Genomic DNA, 18359 nt, shown 5'->3' on the forward strand with positions numbered 1-18359 from the left:
TGGTTTTGGGAGGGGGTGGTTTTGGGAGGGGGTGGTTTTGGGGGGGGGGCGAGGGTGGTTTTGGGAGGGGGGTGCGAGGGTGGTTTGGAAGGGGGGGGAAGGTGGTTTTGGGAGGGGGGGGCAGAGTGGTTTTTGGGGGGGGGGTGGTTTGGGAGGGGGTGGTTTTGGGGGGGGGCGAGGGTGGTTTTGGGAGGGGGGGGGGCGAGGGTGGTTTGGAAGGGGGGGGGGAAGGTGGTTTTGGGAGGGGGGGGGCAGAGTGGTTTTTTGGGGGGGGGGTTTTGGGAGGGGGTGGTTTTGGGGGGGGCGAGGGTGGTTTTGGGAGGGGGGTGCGAGGGTGGTTTGGAAGGGTGGGGAAGGTGGTTTTCGGAGGGGGGGGCAGAGTGGTTTTTTGGGGGAGGAGGTGGTTTTGGGAGGGGGGGGCGAGGGTGGTTTTGGGAGGGGGGGCCAGAGTGGTTTTTGGGGGGGGAGGTGGTTTTAGGAGGGGGGGGGGGCAGAGTTGTTTTTTTTTGGGGGGGAGGTGGTTTTGGGAGGGGGGGGGGGGGCGAGGGTGGTTTGGGGCAGGGTTGTTTGGGGGGGGGGAAGGTGGTTTTGGGAGGGGGGGCAGGGTGGTTTTGGGAGGGGGGGCGAGGGTGGTTTTGAGAGGGGGGGCGAGGGTGGTTTGGGGGCATGGTGGTTTGGGGGGGGGGAAGGTGGTTTTGGGAGGGGGGGCAGGGTGGTTTTGGGAGGGGGGGCGAGGGTGGTTTGGGGGGGGGGCAGGGTGGTTTTTGGGGGGGGGAGGTAGTTTTGGGAGGGGGAGGCGAGATTTGGTTTGGGGGGCCGGGTGGTTTGGGAGGGGGGAGGAAGGTGGTTTTGGGAGGGGGGGGCAGAGTGGTTTTTGGGGGGGGGTGTTTTTGGGAGGGGGGTGGTTTTGGGGGGGGGCGAGGGTGGTTTTGGGAGGGGGGGGGCGAGGGTGGTTTTGGGAGGGGGGGGGCGAGGGTGGTTTGGAAGGGGGGGGGAAGGTGGTTTTGGGAGGGGGGGGGCAGAGTGGTTTTTGGGGGGGGGTGGTTTTTGGGGGGGGGGCGAGGGTGGTTTTGGGAGGGGGGGGGGAAGGTGGTTTTGGGAGGGGGGGGCAGAGTGGTTTTGGGAGGGGTGGTTTTGGGGGGGGGGCGAGGGTGGTTTTGGGAGGGGGGGGGGCGAGGGTGGTTTGGAAGGGGGAGGAAGGTGGTTTTGGGAGGGGGGGGGCAGAGTGGTTTTTGGGGGGGGGTGGTTTTGGGAGGGGGTGGTTTTGGGGGGGGGCGAGGGTGGTTTGGGAGGGGGGTGCGAGGGTGGTTTGGAAGGGGGGGGAAGGTGGTTTTGGGAGGGGGGGCAGAGTGGTTTTTGGGGGGGGGGTGGTTTTGGGAGGGGGTGGTTTTGAGGGGGGGGCGAGGGTGGTTTTGGGAGGGGGGTGCGAGGGTGGTTTGGAAGGGGGGGGGAAGGTGGTTTTGGGAGGGGGGGGGCAGAGTGGTTTTGGGAGGGGGTGGTTTTGGGAGGGGGGGGGGGCGAGGGTGGTTTGGAAGGGGGGGGAAGGTGGTTTTGGGAGGGGGGGGGGCAGAGTGGTTTTTGGGGGGGGGGGTGGTTTTGGGAGGGGGTGGTTTTGGGGGGGGGGCGAGGGTGGTTTTGGGAGGGGGGTGCGAGGGTGGTTTGGAAGGGGGGGGGAAGGTGGTTTTGGGAGGGGGGGGCAGAGTGGTTTTTGGGGGGGGGTGGTTTTGGGAGGGGGTGGTTTTGGGGGGGGGCGAGGGTGGTTTTGGGAGGGGGGTGCGAGGGTGGTTTGGAAGGGGGGGGGGAAGGTGGTTTTGGGAAGGGGGGGGGCAGAGTGGTTTTTGGGGGGGGTGGTTTTGGGAGGGGGTGGTTTTGGGGGGGGCGAGGGTGGTTTTGGGAGGGGGGTGCGAGGGTGGTTTGGAAGGGGGGGGGAAGGTGGTTTTGGGAGGGGGGGGCAGAGTGGTTTTTGGGGGGGGGTGGTTTTGGGAGGGGGTGGTTTTGGGGGGGGGCGAGGGTGGTTTTGGGAGGGGGGGGCGAGGGTGGTTTTGGGAGGGGGGGGGCGAGGGTGGTTTGGAAGGGGGGGGAAGGTGGTTTTGGGAGGGGGGGGGGGCAGCAGAGTGGTTTTTGGGGGGGGTGGTTTTGGGAGGGGGTGGTTTTGGGGGGGGCGAGGGTGGTTTTGGGAGGGGGGTGCGAGGGTGGTTTGGAAGGGGGGGGGAAGGTAGTTTTGGGAGGGGGGGCAGAGTGGTTTTTTGGGGGAGGAGGTGGTTTTGGGAGGGGGGGCGAGGGTGGTTTTGGGAGGGGGGGCAGAGTGGTTTTTGGGGGGGGGGGAGGTGGTTTTAGGAGGGGGGGGGGCAGAATTGTTTTTTTTGGGGGGGAGGTGGTTTTGGGAGGGGGGGGGGCGAGGGTGGTTTGGGGGCAGGGTGGTTTGGGGGGGGGGAAGGTGGTTTTGGGAGGGGGGGCAGGGTGGTTTTGGGAGGGGGGGCGAGGGTGGTTTTGGGAGGGGGGCGAGGGTGGTTTGGGGGCAGGGTGGTTTGGGGGGGGGGAAGGTGGTTTTGGGAGGGGGGGCAGGGTGGTTTTGGGAGGGGGGGCGAGGGTGGTTTGGGGGGGGGCAGGGTGGTTTTGGGGGGGGGGAGGTAGTTTTGGGAGGGGGAGGCGAGATTTGGTTTGGGGGGCAGGGTGGTTTTGGGAGGGGGGAGGGTTTCGTGGAGGGGGGGGGCAGGGGGCAGACGAGAAAGAGAGAGAGATGATGATGATGACGAGGCTGACTAAAACAGGGGTCGGCAAACTTACAGCTCGGGAGCTGCGTGCGGCTCTTTAAGGACCCGCAGTCTCGTATTCACCACGCGGTGCAATGCGCCACGTCACATGTCGACGGGGGGGTTTGTGTACCGAATTCGAAACAAAATGCCCCTTTTTCTTGGTTCTTTCGGTAAAGTCACGTAGAAGGGAAATAATAAAATAATAAAAATAAAACATTAAATAATTATCACGACGTTTCGGCCACAACGCAAGCAGCCGTCCTCAGGTGAAGAACAGGTCTGTCGGAAAGACAGCGTCTGAAGCTTGCGTTGTGGCCGAAACGTCGTGAGAATTATTTTATTATGTTTTATTTTTATTATTTTATTCTTTCCCTTCTATGTGACTTTACCGAAAGAACCAAAAAGATGAATCCCTGCAGTCACGAAAGCTTTTAATAAAAAAATGCCCCTTATTGTTATTTTGATTGCCGATCCCCTGGACTAAAATAATTCACTCTTCACCCCCCCCTCCACGCCCTCGGCTTTAAATATTTGTCAGTGATTATGTTCAGGTAGTAACAAAAAAAACACAAAACGAATAATGGGGATGGTTTTAGATTTTTGAGGAAATGTTACGGTAACTTTTTTTTCGGAATTTCGGATCAGTCGCACCGTGTTATTTAGATTATTTTGCTGCTATAAATGTCCGCGTGATAAGCCACTTCGTTGAGTTACCATTTGTGGCCAGGTCGCTTCTGAAAAAGAAGCTAGATAACTCAGTGGGCTTTGCAGGGTAAGATAAAATGGTTTAGTTTTTATTTGTATATTTGTTTAAAGTGTTTTGTTTACCTTTCCTATACATTGCACTCCTATCGCGTTATTGTTTTGTTTGTTGTAAACGTTCTTACCCGCCCCTACTGGACATCTGTGAAAAAGAGTTGTATAGCTCGTCAAATTCTTCCAGTATGAATATATACACGAAGTCTGATTCTGACTCGGGACTTTTCATCAACCCACCCACCGCCCCCGCGCCCCCACGCGCCATCGACAGTAAATATTTGTCGCTGACTATTTTCAGTAAAAAAAACTAAAGTAGAATAATGAGGATGGTTTGGGATTTTTTTAAAGGAAGTTTAAGGGTAACTTTTTTTTCCAAATTTCAGATCAGCTGCACCGAGTTATGTGCCCACGACTGTGACGTCACTGGACGCCACGTGCCGCCTGTTTTTGGCGGGAAAGCAGAAGTGAAGTGGTGTTTGTGACGTCACTTCCCTTTTTTTTTTACTACATTTTAAGTTGCTGGGAGGGGGGGGTTCTGAATCGTCCGAAATTTCATATCCAGGCCAGATTTTCGGTATTTTTCTGATGAGCAATCAGGAGCACATCTCCCTCGCAGCGATGCATTGTAGTTAAGCGCATGGGGTTTCAGCCAGACTGTGGGAGTTTCGGGGTATCGTACTAGCGAAACGGTTCCAGGAGGTTTCTGGGTAGATTACAGATAGGCCCTTCCTACTTTCATCCCCCCCTCCACCCCTTCATCACGGTTAAGCGTTCTACTGCACTGTGATTGTATTACATCTACACAACTCCTACTGGCTACTATCTTCAGTGCTGAGCCTGCTGCTGCTCATGCGCCACTGTTACACGGTATTAAATATTCCATCAGCGGCACAATCAGCATTTATGTCACCTTCCTGGGAAACACGCCAACGTCGAGACATTGGCATGCGGGTGGACCAACGTTGGCGCAACGTTGGCCCAAGGTTCCACGTTCACTCGGATTATCGAATGCGGAGTCGTGAGCACAAAAATATCAGATTTTTTTTATTTGTCGTCCAACATTCTGTGGGTGTCTCTGAGCCATACCTAGAACATTTTGGGAGTGTCCGGATAGCCACGACACCCACAGTGGTAGCTGAGCCCCTGGTTAAGAGACAAATGGGGCATCACAATCGGGATATCTCACGGCGCAGAATATTTGAAAATGAACCGCCGCAATTAATGATGAGCGAACCCGCGATCAAAAAACAGACCCTGAGTTTTTATCTGGTTAATCGCCTGATGAAGCTGGTTGTTGTAATCACCAGCGAAACGTCGTACTCAACGTGTAAATGTTGTGGGTTTATTCTCCAACACAACGGTACGCTGCAATAGTAACTAATAGGCACTTTTTTTTACTTGACGAACATTACTGATTGGCCGTGTCGGGTGGTGGCGGGTTTAACGACGCATTTATATTTATGCGATCTAACCCAAAAAAAAACTTTCTTACAGATGATATTGGTCACGAAAGCCCTCGTGTTAAACAGACAGCAAAGGTTGATATTGTTGGGGATAACCCCCCCACCCACCGCCCTCCCCCCTACGGGGTCCCAATCTCCAGTGATTTAAGTTTGAATTCTGGTGACGGCTAACATCAGTTACAAGTGCAATGTTGGTGTATTTACGTATGCCATGTGGGGAGCGGTGGTGTAGCGGTTAGCGTCCTGTACCACGAACCCAGCGACCCAAACTCGATTCCTACTCACGGCCAACTCCAAGTGACGATAATCTGAACCAATTCTGGGCCTCCCCTAGGTCGACTCAGTCTGATGTGGTGTGCAAACATTGCCACTCAGGAGACAAAGGTGGCTGGGCGTGATGCTGGCCTCACATCCCCTTGTGTGCCATGCCGGCATTCATAGACGCTCGCCAACAGCATTCAGCCGTAGAGCGAGCAGCTCGCAATCGCGAGTTCACCTCCTGATTTGGCGGTTGACTCAGCCCATCATCTCTCCGAGGTCGATACAATAGATAACAACTTGTGGTTAAGTCAACAGTGGTTGTCCTATGCATAGACACGCCCCCACCATAGCAACGTGGAATGTCTCCACCACTGCTTCAGGCCTGTAAACAAAACGAGCACCGATGACCGAATGATCACTTGAGCAGGAATATCACTTTGACTCTGACTTTAAGAACGGCACTTGCCCTAACAGTGTGCGAAGGCTATACGGAGGATCTTTGTCGTCTGTGTGTAAGGGGGGTGAGGGGGGGCACACTCGCTGCTAATGTGATTTCGTGCGCGTCAGGGTCAAACCGGCCACACAGCTCCGGGAGAAATCAATCGCTGGAGGATGGGCGACGTGGCAGAAGTATTTATAGAATTATGCTCGATTTGCCCCATCACCAATGGTGAGAGCCATCAACACGTTTCGTCCTGTAGACCGACTAGCAACAAACGGGGACTTGGCGAAAACAAAACAGCATCTTGCTGTCCCTTTGCCGGACGTGGGCCAAAGAAACGTTATTTTTATTTCGTACTGACGCAAATATTTGATCAGACAAAAACAATTGCTGCTGATGCTCCTGCTGCTGGTAATGCTGCATTGGCAGTGGTGCACAAACACAGTTAACAATTCAACACGCTCGACAATAACACTGTGGCCTTGAAAGAAAAGGTGTATAACAGGCGACGTTTCGTATTGTTGGTAATCTTAGTGCATTGTTGGTGTTTGTGTACACATCTTCACAGTGCATAAATGGCATAATTTGTTTACACATCTTTCATGTGCTATGAAGGCCCTTTTCCCGAAACGTCACTTGTTACTATATGTTTTTTTTTTATATTTCAAGGCCACAATGTTATTGACGAATGCGTTGAGTTTGCGAATGACTTCATGAATTATTTCCGCAGAGCGGTGCACATATTTTACAAACTTCTTTGTAAATTTCCCCACTCAATTTTTATCCCTATTGTGCAAATTGGTGAATAATCAATTCGTAAATCTCGCGATCTTCCATGCTGGAGAGTGGCCCGTGGAAGCGGATATCACAGAGCTATCCCTGAGGTCCCTTCACGTGCCCTCTGGTCCACACAGTAGTAGAGCGTAGCACTTGCCCACCCACTCTACCACATTACAGTAATGTTCGCTGCATGACAGTAAAACCGATATTATGATTCTCAAACCTGAAATTGTAACTACAATAAAGTGCGGGACAGGACCATATTTAAAATGACGGTATTTGTGTGACTAGTCTGAAACATCAACCAACTACTACTTGAGAAGCCAGTCTTAATCGCAATCTAGTCCCCGTGGGTGTCCATGTGAATCTATGAGTCTCTATGCGACTCTCGTATGGGTCTCGGTGTGAGTGAGTCAGTGGTGACCATGCCAAAACCATCAGATCACTACACCCCCCCCCCCATCCACACGAGAGCCCGGTTTCAATCGCAATTGGTGGTTGAATCCTGCGTCGTCGGAACCTGGGACCTCTGCAATGATGACTCATCGCCTCTGACCTCTGAGCGACTCGGCCCGCCTCGAAAACATTTTTAAAAACCAAATTGCACGATTACCGCAGGTGCTCGCGTGTTTTGCCACGTCTCGAACCACGTACGCAAGCAAGACACGCGCACACAACACACAATTGTTGTAACAGAACGTTCCATTCCAGTCGTTGGGTCATTGAGTGCGTTGTATGACATGGGTCACATTGGCGATGGAAGGTTTTACAAGATTTGTTAAAAACATGTTTTTTTATATAATGCAGTGATTAAATATCCACGAACACAAGAGGCAATCGGAATAGCACTTTAGGTAATACACACACACACATAAATAAATAACACAAGCAATATTTACTCAAACGGTGATTTGAATATTCATGGCCGTTTGTGCCGCCCGCAGATGAATACGTTCACATATCATGATCACCACCATCATCAGCCAGGATCAATCCACTGCTGGCTGAAGGCCTACCCCAAGCGGTCACCACCCCGTCAATGGTTCTGAAACGTAACCATCTGTGCAGCGCCTGTCATCACCTTCTCTCTCTCTCTTTCCTGGGTGGTCGTGCTCGTCAAACGCTCTCTGTATTTAGCGATGGGCATAAACAAAAAAAACTTGATACATTTTATTTTAACATCGATGTGGACTCTATGGGTCTCTGCGTGAGTCGTTGGAGACCGGGCCGACGCCATCTAGCTCACCGCGTGCGAGAGATGCCGATGGTTTTGACATCTATGGCATTGATCGCTGCGACGAGGATTGGCAAATCGATCTTTTCCTCTAGAGGTTGCGTTTTTCACTCGGGACGAAAGGCCCAAAAATATCGGCGAAAATATACCATCCCGCATGCCCGTCCGTCGGCCGTCCTTAATTTTAAAAGACTTCGATTCATAATAAAAAACTTGGTCCCTCTCCAAGCGTCATTGATGGGGGTATCGTGTAGGCTGTAGATACGTTTAATGTCCATGTTCTGGAAAGTAGACTAAGTTAGCTGCTGCTGGTTAGGTGTTGACTATGCATCAATAGCCTTGAGCCTTTGGTCCAATACCCTCCGATATTGCAAATCACTCGATCTTTCGACGTGATTTGGAAAGTCGACTTAAGATCGCGGTTGAGCGTTTTTAATTCAGCAGGAGCCTCTTGCCACTGTGTTGTATGCATAAAGTTATTAAATAATTGTTGTTGATTCCTCGTCTTAAGTAAAAACATTTATTAAGTTTTTGTTTTGTAATGATACATCCCGGTAAAGTGACGCACATGTGTGTGGTTCTGTGTTGACCGTGAAACACAACAACAACAACAACAACCACAACCTTCTCCTCAGACTATGAGGTGTTTGCTATTTTACTTCCGATGATTCGTTATTTTTTTCGATAATAAACATCGCTTTTGAATATCTGCATCGCTCTTTCGTGCCCAGAGTTCATTTTAAAAAAAGAAGGAAAAACAACGTCGAGACGCTTTGACGCCTTTCATTTAATTAATGACGCCATCTCTTCGATCCGCATCAAGGCTTTGCTTTCCACGTCCTATCCACACGGTTGCATTCCTTGCCTGCCGCTCCATCATTATCCTTGACCGTTCGCCGTCGTCCCTTCGAAGCCGTGTGATGCGTCCTGCCCAGCAAGCACCGCTCACCTTTCCTCACGGTTTGAATGACGGTCTCTAACCTGCGCGCGGTTCTCTAATCCCACGTGCTCATCTCTCCGTCTCTGCAGAGTAATCCCAAGCGCATCTCTCGCTCTCTCTCTCTCTCTTTTTTCCTCTCCTAACCGGCCAGGTGGCTCAGGCGTAGAACGAGCGGCACGCAATCGGGAAGGAACGCGAGTTTAATTCCTGGTTGGCAGGGTGACTCAACCCATCATCACTCCGGGATCGATAAATTAAGTACTAATTTATGGGGAATTCAACCCTGGTTGTCCTATGGATAGACTCGCCCCCAACATCGGAATGTGGAATTCTCACCACTGGCTGAGGTCTGTAAACAGTATGAGAGCACCAATACCTCAATGATAATTTGAGTGGAAAATCAATCTGAATCCGTTATTCTCTGGGCATTTTTCAGATTATTTTTGTCTACGTCCACTTTCGATTTCTACAAAATTCGAAGTTACGCTGAGCGTCGCTGTATAGGAGGTGGATTCTATGGGCGGCGAGTTTCTACCCCCTTGGCTCTGGGTTGAGGAGGCCACAAACTCCACTCAGAGACTTCCAGACTCTGGTGATTACGTGGGCACGTGGATTCATTGAGAAAACTGAAATGTGCTGGCAGTGGCATCATCATTTGCAGCGTTCTCACGCATATACTCGTATATAGACCCATCTACTTATATAGAGAGCCCATAGACTCATATATAGACCCATCGATTCATATAGAGACCCATAAACTCAGACAGAAACCCACTTACATAAACGTTCACAGATTCACGCATTTACCAATATATTGACGAATAGACTCAGAAACACTCAAATAGAAACCCATATAGCTCTATACCCATATAGAGAAACCTATAGACTCGTGTATAGAGTCCCATACACTCGTTGGGAGCCCCGTGTACTTATAGAGAGTCCCAAAGACTCGCATAGAGACCCATAGAGGCAATGTACTGGTAGGGTCTTCTGCACCATCATCATCACCACTACAATGAATTACCCCCCACCCACCCACCCACCCCCGACAACTGACTGCGTCTCGCGCCTCACCGTTGGAGAAGAGGGAGCTCTGCTGGAGCTGGGTGAGGGGGTGTGAGGTGGGGGGGCCGTGCGTCGCCGACAGGGGCTGGGCGCTCATCCCCGGGGGGGTCAGGGGGGTCTTGGGGGAGTGGTGCTTCCCCCTGTCCCACAGACCCTCACCTCCACCTGCCGGAAACACGGGGGGGGGCGGGGGGAGGAGAAAGCAGGGCGGGTGGGGGTTAAGCCCGGGTCCGTATTTGGACACCTGGTGGATGTAGCGACAAGCATTGGTGGTTCCGGGAGGGCATCCACCTAAGGGGATGGGGCGCCGCGGTGGTGAGACGTTAACTACCTCACCTGGTATACAGGAGGTCGTGGGTTTGATCCTGACCATGACGCGTGTGCATTTGGAGTCCGCGTGTTTTCCCTCTCTCTCTCTCCGTGTGCTTGTGTGGATTTTTTTCCGTGTCCTCCGGTTTTTCCCTCCACATTTACAATCAATAGGCGTTTAGGGTATTTGGTTTGTTATACATTTCCACGTGATAAGCCACTCCGTTGAGATATCATTTATGGCCAGGTCTCTTTTGAAAAATAATCAGTTCGGGTGCAAGTGCCAGGGCGGATTGGACTCAACACCACCCAGAGGTGTTCTGCTCACAAATACCAGGAGGGCGCGTCTCCTACCCATCATGCCTTGCATGCGTGTCACGTGACCACCACATTGCATGTGCGATACTTTCTCTCTCTCGGTGTCATCTGTCTGTCTCCAGCCTACGTTGGATCCGAGCTACCGAATCGCTTACGTGCGACCATTTGCGAACAGTTGCACGATCGATTGCTCACGGCATCGATCAGCTCGCCGATTGGCAGCGACGCGTTTCGTCGTGTGCAGCAGCACATTTGGGAACTGTCATTGCTTGGTACAATTGTAAGTATGCCATTTAAGAAAGTAACACGTGGAACATGTGGTTTCTACTGGGCAATAAGTAAGATTGTGACGATGGGATCGCTCCTCCCATCATGTCTTGCGCATCAGGGTCCAAAATTACCGAATTCGAAGGATTACACTGCAAATGACTACATTTGGATTATACGGAGCACATGATACTCTACCCTGGTCTCTTGAGTTCTCACCTGGTGTAACAAAATAGACTTCGATTAAACTTGAACCTGACATCGCACCGCCTTGTTCCAGACCACCAACTCAAAGGAGTCAAAATTATCGTCATTATTTTTATACAGCAGCAGTTGATTGCCAAACAACTGTGTACCGGTTCACCGTTGGTAGGAATCATCAGTACAACATAGGCATCGGTATGTATATATATTTTAAGTTCTTGCACAAAGACTTCACCGTAATGATCTTCAGTAGAGCTAACAATTGACCTGGTTAGGTCGGACAGTCCCAGTGCTTTCATGAAGTCTGTCCCGGTGTCTCCCCTCGAATCTTTTGTGAAAATCGATATCTTGTCCTATTTTTACATTTCTTGGTCTCGTGCTCAACTCAAGATGACTCGGGCGGGGCTACCTGGGGAGTGGGCGGAGCTACCTGAGCAGTGGGCGGGGCTACCTGAGTAGTGGGCGGGGCTACCTGGGGAGTGGGTGGGGCTACTTGAGCAGTGGGCGGAGCTACCTGGGTAGTGGGCAGGGCCTATGAGCAATCTGCAGGGGTGACAATGCCAGAAATGGCAAATCTAGAAATTATGTCTCCTTCATACATCTGTCCGTGCACAAACAAAACAGACGCGTTGTTCACGCTCGCCGTCAATCACTTTCACAGCGGCGCATCATTGCAGCAGCATTGGTTCAGTACAAGCAAACTCTGGACCGGCTTTGACGAAAGAGCGTCTCATCAGCAGGGGATGCAGCCTTGATTGGAACCGACGACGAGTGAACTGCCCAGATGTTCACGGGCAAGGGCCGCTCTCCGTTAGACATGGGGTCCAGAAGAAAGAAAGAAAAAGGAAAAAATCGATTGCGTTGGCGGAGCGACTTTGTCGTTTGGGCGCGGCTCTTGGGAAACGTGAGCGGGGCTGACGGAGCGATGGGGGGAAAGGCTGCCCGCCGATTGCAGCGCGTGGGAGCTCCGGCTGAGCCTCGCAGAAAGTGTGGCGGTCTCGATCGCAGGCGGCGGAGAGGGTGAGCAGGCTAGAGAGGGGATGCGAGAGAGAGGGGATGCGAGACGGAGAGGGGATGATGCGAGCCGAGGGCTGATAAGGGACAGACAATGGGATGTCGGCAGGGCGGCCCGGGATCGGAGGGATGCCGGGTGAGTGGTTGGCGGAATGCTCCACAATAGGACCTGACATGAGCACAAAGATGCCACAGGAGGCGAGGCGGGGGGGGAGGGGGACTGAGAAGAGGTGGGGGCGGTGGGGGCTGTGCGTGCGTGATGGGGGTGCAATGGGGGTGCGAGTTGGGGCTGTATGGGGAGGGGGGTTGCAGGAGGTGGGGAGGGATGGAGGGGTGTTCCCAGACAGATGGCGAGCTGGTTGGCCTATTGATTGATTATTAAAAGAACAAAACTGAGAGCGCCCCCAACAATCCCCCCACCCCACCCGCCCCCCCCCGCCCCCCCTAGGCAGGCGTATGCCGCGGGAATCGCGTTCACGCTGCCCCAGACTGTCGTCGCGAGCGCGTGATCTGAGCCGAGTCGTGGAGCCGCCGCGCGCGTGCGCGCACGGGCGGATGAGTGGGTGGGTAGGTGAGCGTAAGGTTAATAGACGGGTAGGATGATGGGTGAGTGGGTGGGTGGGTGAACGAGTAAGTTAATTTATAGGTGGGTGGGTGGGTGAGTGAGTAGGTGGAGTGGGTGAGTGTGTCGGTGAGTGAGGGTGGGTGACGTAGGGGTTAGCGCGATGTGCTACGAACCCGGCGACCCGAGTTAGATTCCTGCTCACGGCCAACACCGGTGACAATTATCTGAAGTACCTGGTGAGGTCTGTAATCATCACCACTGGGGAGACAAAGGCGGCCGTGCGTGGTACTGGCTACCCACTCCCTCGTGTGCCGTGCCGGCCTTCATAGGTACTCGCTAACAGCACTTGCCCCAACAGTCTGTTGAAGCTACACGCGGGATCTTTGTCTTTGAGTGAGGACGGGTGGGATGAATGAGTGAAAGTTTCCGAACTAGCGGATGAGTTTGTAGGTGACCGGGGTAATTTATGGGTGTGAGGGTGGGTGAATGAGTGGGTGAGTATATGCGCATATGGGTGTGTGAGAGGTTGGGTTCACGAGTGGGTTAAATATGGCTGCGTGAGCCAGTGGGTGGGTGAATAGGTTAATGTATGGGCAGGAGGGTGAGTGAGTGGGTGTGTGTGTGAAGGACGCTACTGGGCAATTGGAGGCAGTCGCCCCCCAGCAACAACGGAGGGCAGAGGAGCGATGCTCACAACAACGAGCGGAGAGCCAGGCAGATAAAATGCAGTAAGTTGACACAGTAGGGGGCACAGCTGGTGCATCTGCCAGTCATCTCAGTCAGCCAACCCATGGCATCTGGGTCTGTCCTGAGACCTCCTGTCAGCGAGCCTTCGACACTTCACGTGCCCTCAAAGTGCACCTGGCCTGGCACAGGCGCCGTGGTGACGTCACCGTCACTTAGTGGCGAATGGCGGTTGTATTGGATTGGTGTGTGTGAATGGGCGGGTGTCTGTGCATCTGAGAATATGGGTGGGTGAGTGAGTGGGCTTGAGCGGGTGAGCAGGTGAGTAGGATAATGTATATATGGAGTGTTGGTGAGTGAGTGGCTGGGTGAATGAGCAAGTTAGCGTATGGGTGTGTGGTTGAGTGGGTGGGTGACTGTATGAGTGTTTGAGTGAATGAGTATGTGAGTGTTTGGGTATGTGAATGAGTCGGTGAGTGTGCGAGCGGACGGGTGGGTGAATAGGTTAATGCATGGGTGGATGAGACGGTGTGTGACCATATAAGTAGGTGAGTGTGAGGGTACGGGTGAGTGAGTGAGTGGCTGACAGGGTTGCGATTTCCGCATGGAAAATGCGGAAGGAGGATTCAAATTTTCCCGCATTTTTGCTAAAGTCAACCGCAAACGGTGGAAAGACTACTCCTATGACCGCGCGCTTTTAACAACACGTTAATGCGTTCTATTGGAAAGGATACATGCAAGGCCCAGCATCACGTAGGGCTTTGAGTTACTGATTGGAATGAATATATGATTTCCGCATTTCCGCACAAGAACCACATACTTTATTCAAATGCGGAGCCGTGATTACGAGCACATGTACATGATGTATCCTTTCCAATAGAACGCATTAACGTGTTGTTAAAAGCGCGCGGTCATAGGAGTAGTCTTTCCACCGTTTGCGGTTGACTTTAGCAAAAATGCGGGAAAATTTGAACCCTCCTTCCGCATTTTCCATGCGGAAATCGCAACCCTGGTGGCTGAGTACGTTAACTTATGGATCGGCGGGTGGGGGTGTAGGTGAGTTTATGGGTGAGTGAGAGGGTGGGTAATATTACGCACACGTTGGTGTTTGGCGCGTGTTCCTGTGAATGCATGGGTGAGTGGACGTGTTTTTGCGTGAATACCCGGGTGACTGAGTGAACGCATGGATGAGTGTTTGTAGAGGTGAGTAATTGTTTGAATGACTAGGTGAGTGTGTGAACGAGTGAGTGACTTGGTTGGTGCGTGCACGTGTGCGTAGGTGAGAGAATGGATTGGTGAGTGAGTAGATGTGTGTGAGAGTGGGGAGCGGTAGTGTAGCGGTTAGCGCTACGCTGCGCTACGAACCTGGCGACTCCCGCCCACGACAAACACCAGTGACGATTATCTGAACCGGTCCTTGGCCTCCCCTAGGTCGACTCAGCCTCAAATGAGTGCCTGGTGCGATGTGTAAACGTCGCCACTAGGGATACAAAGGTGGCCGGGCGTGGTGTTGGCCACTCACCCCCTCGTGTGCCGTGCCGGCCTCTCTAGGTGCTCGCTAACAGCACTTGCCCCTACAGTCTGTTAAGGCTACACGGGGGATATTTGTGAGAGTGAGTGTGTGCAATCGGTTACAAGAGTATGTGTGCATGTGAGAGTTTACTTTGGTGAGCACGTTGGTGAGCGAGTGGATGAGTGTTTGGCCATGAGAGTGTATGGATGTTTGAGCGGGTGCATTGGGTGGGTGTTGGTGAGTGAGTAGTTGAGTGTATGAGTGCCTGAGCGAGTGAATGGGTGGGTGAGTAAGTGAGTGCATGAGGTCGACTCAAATGAGTAGCTGGTACGATGTGTACGCATCGCCACTGGGGAGACAAAGGCGGTCGAGGGTGGTGCTGGCTACCCAACCCTTCGTGTGCCGTACCTGCCTTTATAGTTGCTACTCGCTCACAGCACTTGCCCCAACGGTCTGTTAAGGCTATACGGGGGTCTTTGTTTGTTGTATAGGTGTGTGAGCATTGAGTGCGTGAGTGAGTAGGTGAGTTCATGAGTGTGTGAGCGAGTGGGTGGGTGGGTGAGTAGGTGAGTGTATGAGTGTGTGAGCGAGTGGGTGGGTGAGTAGGTGAGTGTATGGGAGTGTGAGCGAGTGGGTAAGTGAGTAGGTGAGTGTATGAGTGTGTGAGCGAGTGGTGGGTGAGTAGGTGAGTGTATGAGAGTGTGAGCGAGTGGGTGGGTGAGTAGGTGAATGTATGGGTGTGTGAGCGAGTGGGTGGGTGAGTAGGTTAGTGTATGGGTGTGTGAGCGAGTGGGTGGGTGAGTAGGTGAGTGTATGGGTGTGTGAGCGAGTGGGTGGGTGAGTAGGTGAGTGTATGGGTGTGTGAGCGAGTGGGTGGGTGAGTAGGTGAGTGTATGGGTGTGTGAGCGAGTGGGTGGGTGAGTAGGTTAGTGTATGGGTGTGTGAGCGAGTGGGTGGGTGAGTAGGTGAGTGTATGGGTGTGTGAGCGAGTGGGTGGGTGAGTAGGTGAGTGTATGGGAGTGTGAGCGAGTGGGTGGAGGAGTAGGTGAGTATATGGGTGTGTGCGCGAGTGGGTGGGTGAGTAGGTGAGTGTATGGGAGTGTGAGCGGGTGGGTAAGTGAGTAGGTGAGTGTATGGGAGTGTGAGCGAGTGGGTAAGTGAGTAGGTGAGTGTATGAGTGTGTGAGCGAGTGGGTGGGTGAGTAGGTGAGTGTATGGGAGTGTGAGCGGGTGGGTAAGTGAGTAGGTGAGTGTATGGGAGTGTGAGCGAGTGGGTGGGTGAGTAGGTGAGTGTATGAGTGTGTGAGTAGGTGGGTGAGTAGGTGAGTGTATGGGAGTGTGAGCGGGTGGGTAAGTGAGTAGGTGAGTATATGGCTGCGTGACGGTGTGGATTGGTGAGTGGATAGCTGTGTGTGTTGCTGAATGAGGTAAACGAGTGAGTGGCTACATTATGTATGCACGTCTTTCCATCCAAATGTCTGCCGTGCATGGGGTAAAGCAATCGTGTGCGTTCAACTTCTGAAAGTAGAGTGGGCACCGCGGGTATGGGGACACGTGGGTGTTTGAGAGAGAGCAGTGCACTTTGCAAACCTACATGCGCTTTAACGTACGTACGTCTAGCAACGCATAAAGCATTCATTTTTAATTCATTTCTTCTCTTACGGTTGCCAACCCCCCCCAAACCCCACTCTCTAAAGTGCTGTTATCCACCAACTCACAAACCCGCTGTCACGCGCCCCAACCACCCGTCGACTCACACACACACCCACACAAAGACAAAGATCCTCCACCCGTGCAGCCTTCACGAACTTTTAGGTGCAAGTTGTTGTTGTTGGTGGCGAGCACCTATGAAAGCCAGCACCCCACGCGAAGAAGGTTGAGAGTGATCAGTGCCAAGCCTGGCCGCCTTTGTCTCCTAAGTGGCGATGTGTACACACCGCACCAGGGACTCATTTGAGGCTGGGTCGACCTAGGAGAGGCCCAGGACCGGGTTCACGTGATTCGTCACTGAATATTGGGCCGCCGGGTTTCGTAGCACAGTGCGCTAACCGCTGCGCCACCGCTCACCACATACACTCACACACAACGCACGCGATACTTTCAGCTGAAGCTCAGCAAGTAAATCCGCTGTCACAGACGCGTGCACTCACCTCGCTGGCGTGATAGCCAGGAGGGGTGTGTGAGCCACCACCGCCACCACACTGCACACCAAAAAAATTAACCCGTAAAAACAAAGCTTTTCACTATAAATCCTTTATATGCGTGGCGGCTAGAGTCCTCTCGTCCTCTGGCTTGAGATGGCTGCCACCTATGAGTCAGATGATTGTCTGCCAGCATTAAGCAATTGGTAATTAAATATTTTAAAAAATTCCCTAAACAGTGTAAAAATTTAGGAAATTTTTTTTCACGAAAATTAATTGTCACGCACAACGAGTCTGTGTGGAAAATGTCAGCTCGATTGGATCACGGGAAGTGGGTTAAAAAACGACCGAAAGATTTGCACGGTCGTAAGCAAGCAAGCAAGCACGCAAGCAAGCAAGCGAACTTAATATAAAAGATTTAAAAAGACAAAGATCCCCCGTATGGCCTTAGCAGACTGTAGGAGCAAGTGCTGTTAGCGAGCACGAGGGGGTCGGTGGCCAGCACCACGCCCGGCCGCCTTTGTCTCCCCAAGTGGCGATGTTTACACACCGCACCAGTTGCTCATTTGAGGCCAAGTCGACCTTGGTGTGGCCCATGATCGGTTCAGATAATCGTCCTTGGTGTTGTCCGCGAGCGGGAATCGAACTCGGGTCGACGGGTTCGTAGCGCGTCCGGCACCGGCATATTCACCGGCGCTCACCAACAACAAGGCGTATGCCAACACAGGCTGATGAGGCTATGCCGGGGGATGTTTGTTCTTCGGTAGTGGTGGTCACTTTGGCGGTGGCCGTGGGTGGTGTTGTTTGTGGCGGTTGTGGGTGTCATTGCCAGCAAAGGCAGCCCAGTCCGCGTGTCCGCGGGGTGCAGCGGTAACCGTTCGGGTCGCGCGTGTGCGCGCGTGCAGCGTGGACATCAAGGTTTGAACGGGAGGATGCGTCGGGGGTGGGGGTGGTGTGTTGGGGATGCAAGAGTGTTTGCGTGTGTGTGGGGGGGGGGGGGGTGTTTGCATGTGTGTGTGTGGGGGGGGGGGGAGTGTTTGTATGCTGAGATTTCTGGCAGTCACTTTAGCACGAAGGGCTCCGTGAGCCGAGCCGCCGGCTACCCCGGGTGACAGGCAATTAACGAGGGACAGGAGCACGGGCCACGGGGGTGGACGGGGACTGTCTCGGGCGTTAAACACCGCCGAGAAAACAAGGCGAGAGAGCGAATGGGAGAGAGCGAGCGAGGAGTGGGTGAGAGAGAGAGAGTGGAAGGAGGAGTGGGAGAGAGCGTGGACGAGAGTTGAAGCTTTTTCCCCGTTGTGGCCAGGGTCTCGCGTCAATGCCACCACGAAACAAGTCACTTTCACAACCCTGGCCCAGACTCCAACTCAAACATATCGGGGGTGGAGCACCCAGTTCCCATCTCAGTGCCCTTGATATAAATCAACATGAAGCAGCAGTCAGAGTGATTAATGGGGCAGTGCACGCTCACTCATCAGCGGTCAGTTGCCTCTCTATCACTCTAATATCGCTACTTTTGTAGTTTATATTCCTGTGAACGTTTCACTCACTAATATTGAGGGTTCGCTCTACCAGACACCTACTGTTTGGTCTTGTCATTAATGGGTGTTCAAACATCACCGCACTGCAGGTCACAACAACA

The 18359-nt window shown here is 52.9% G+C and overlaps 1 protein-coding gene across 2 annotated transcripts in view; it reads right to left on the reverse strand.

The window, feature by feature from the left end:
• LOC133349950 (dachshund homolog 1-like) overlaps window positions 1–18359 on the reverse strand; it is a 222365-nt gene that overhangs the window by 98903 nt on the left and 105103 nt on the right. For both annotated transcript variants that reach the window (XM_061563855.1, XM_061563854.1), the window contains exons 4-5: window positions 9710–9865; window positions 4602–4658 (exon numbers count right to left, since the gene is read on the reverse strand). In XM_061563855.1, coding sequence (XP_061419839.1) covers window positions 4602–4658; window positions 9710–9865 — 213 coding nt within the window. The remainder of the gene's footprint in view (window positions 1–4601; window positions 4659–9709; window positions 9866–18359) is intronic.

This window comes from Lethenteron reissneri, chromosome 32, assembly GCF_015708825.2.
Source record: "Lethenteron reissneri isolate LAM-NWPU_2019-01 chromosome 32, ASM1570882v1, whole genome shotgun sequence".
Lineage (NCBI taxonomy): Eukaryota > Metazoa > Chordata > Hyperoartia > Petromyzontiformes > Petromyzontidae > Lethenteron > Lethenteron reissneri.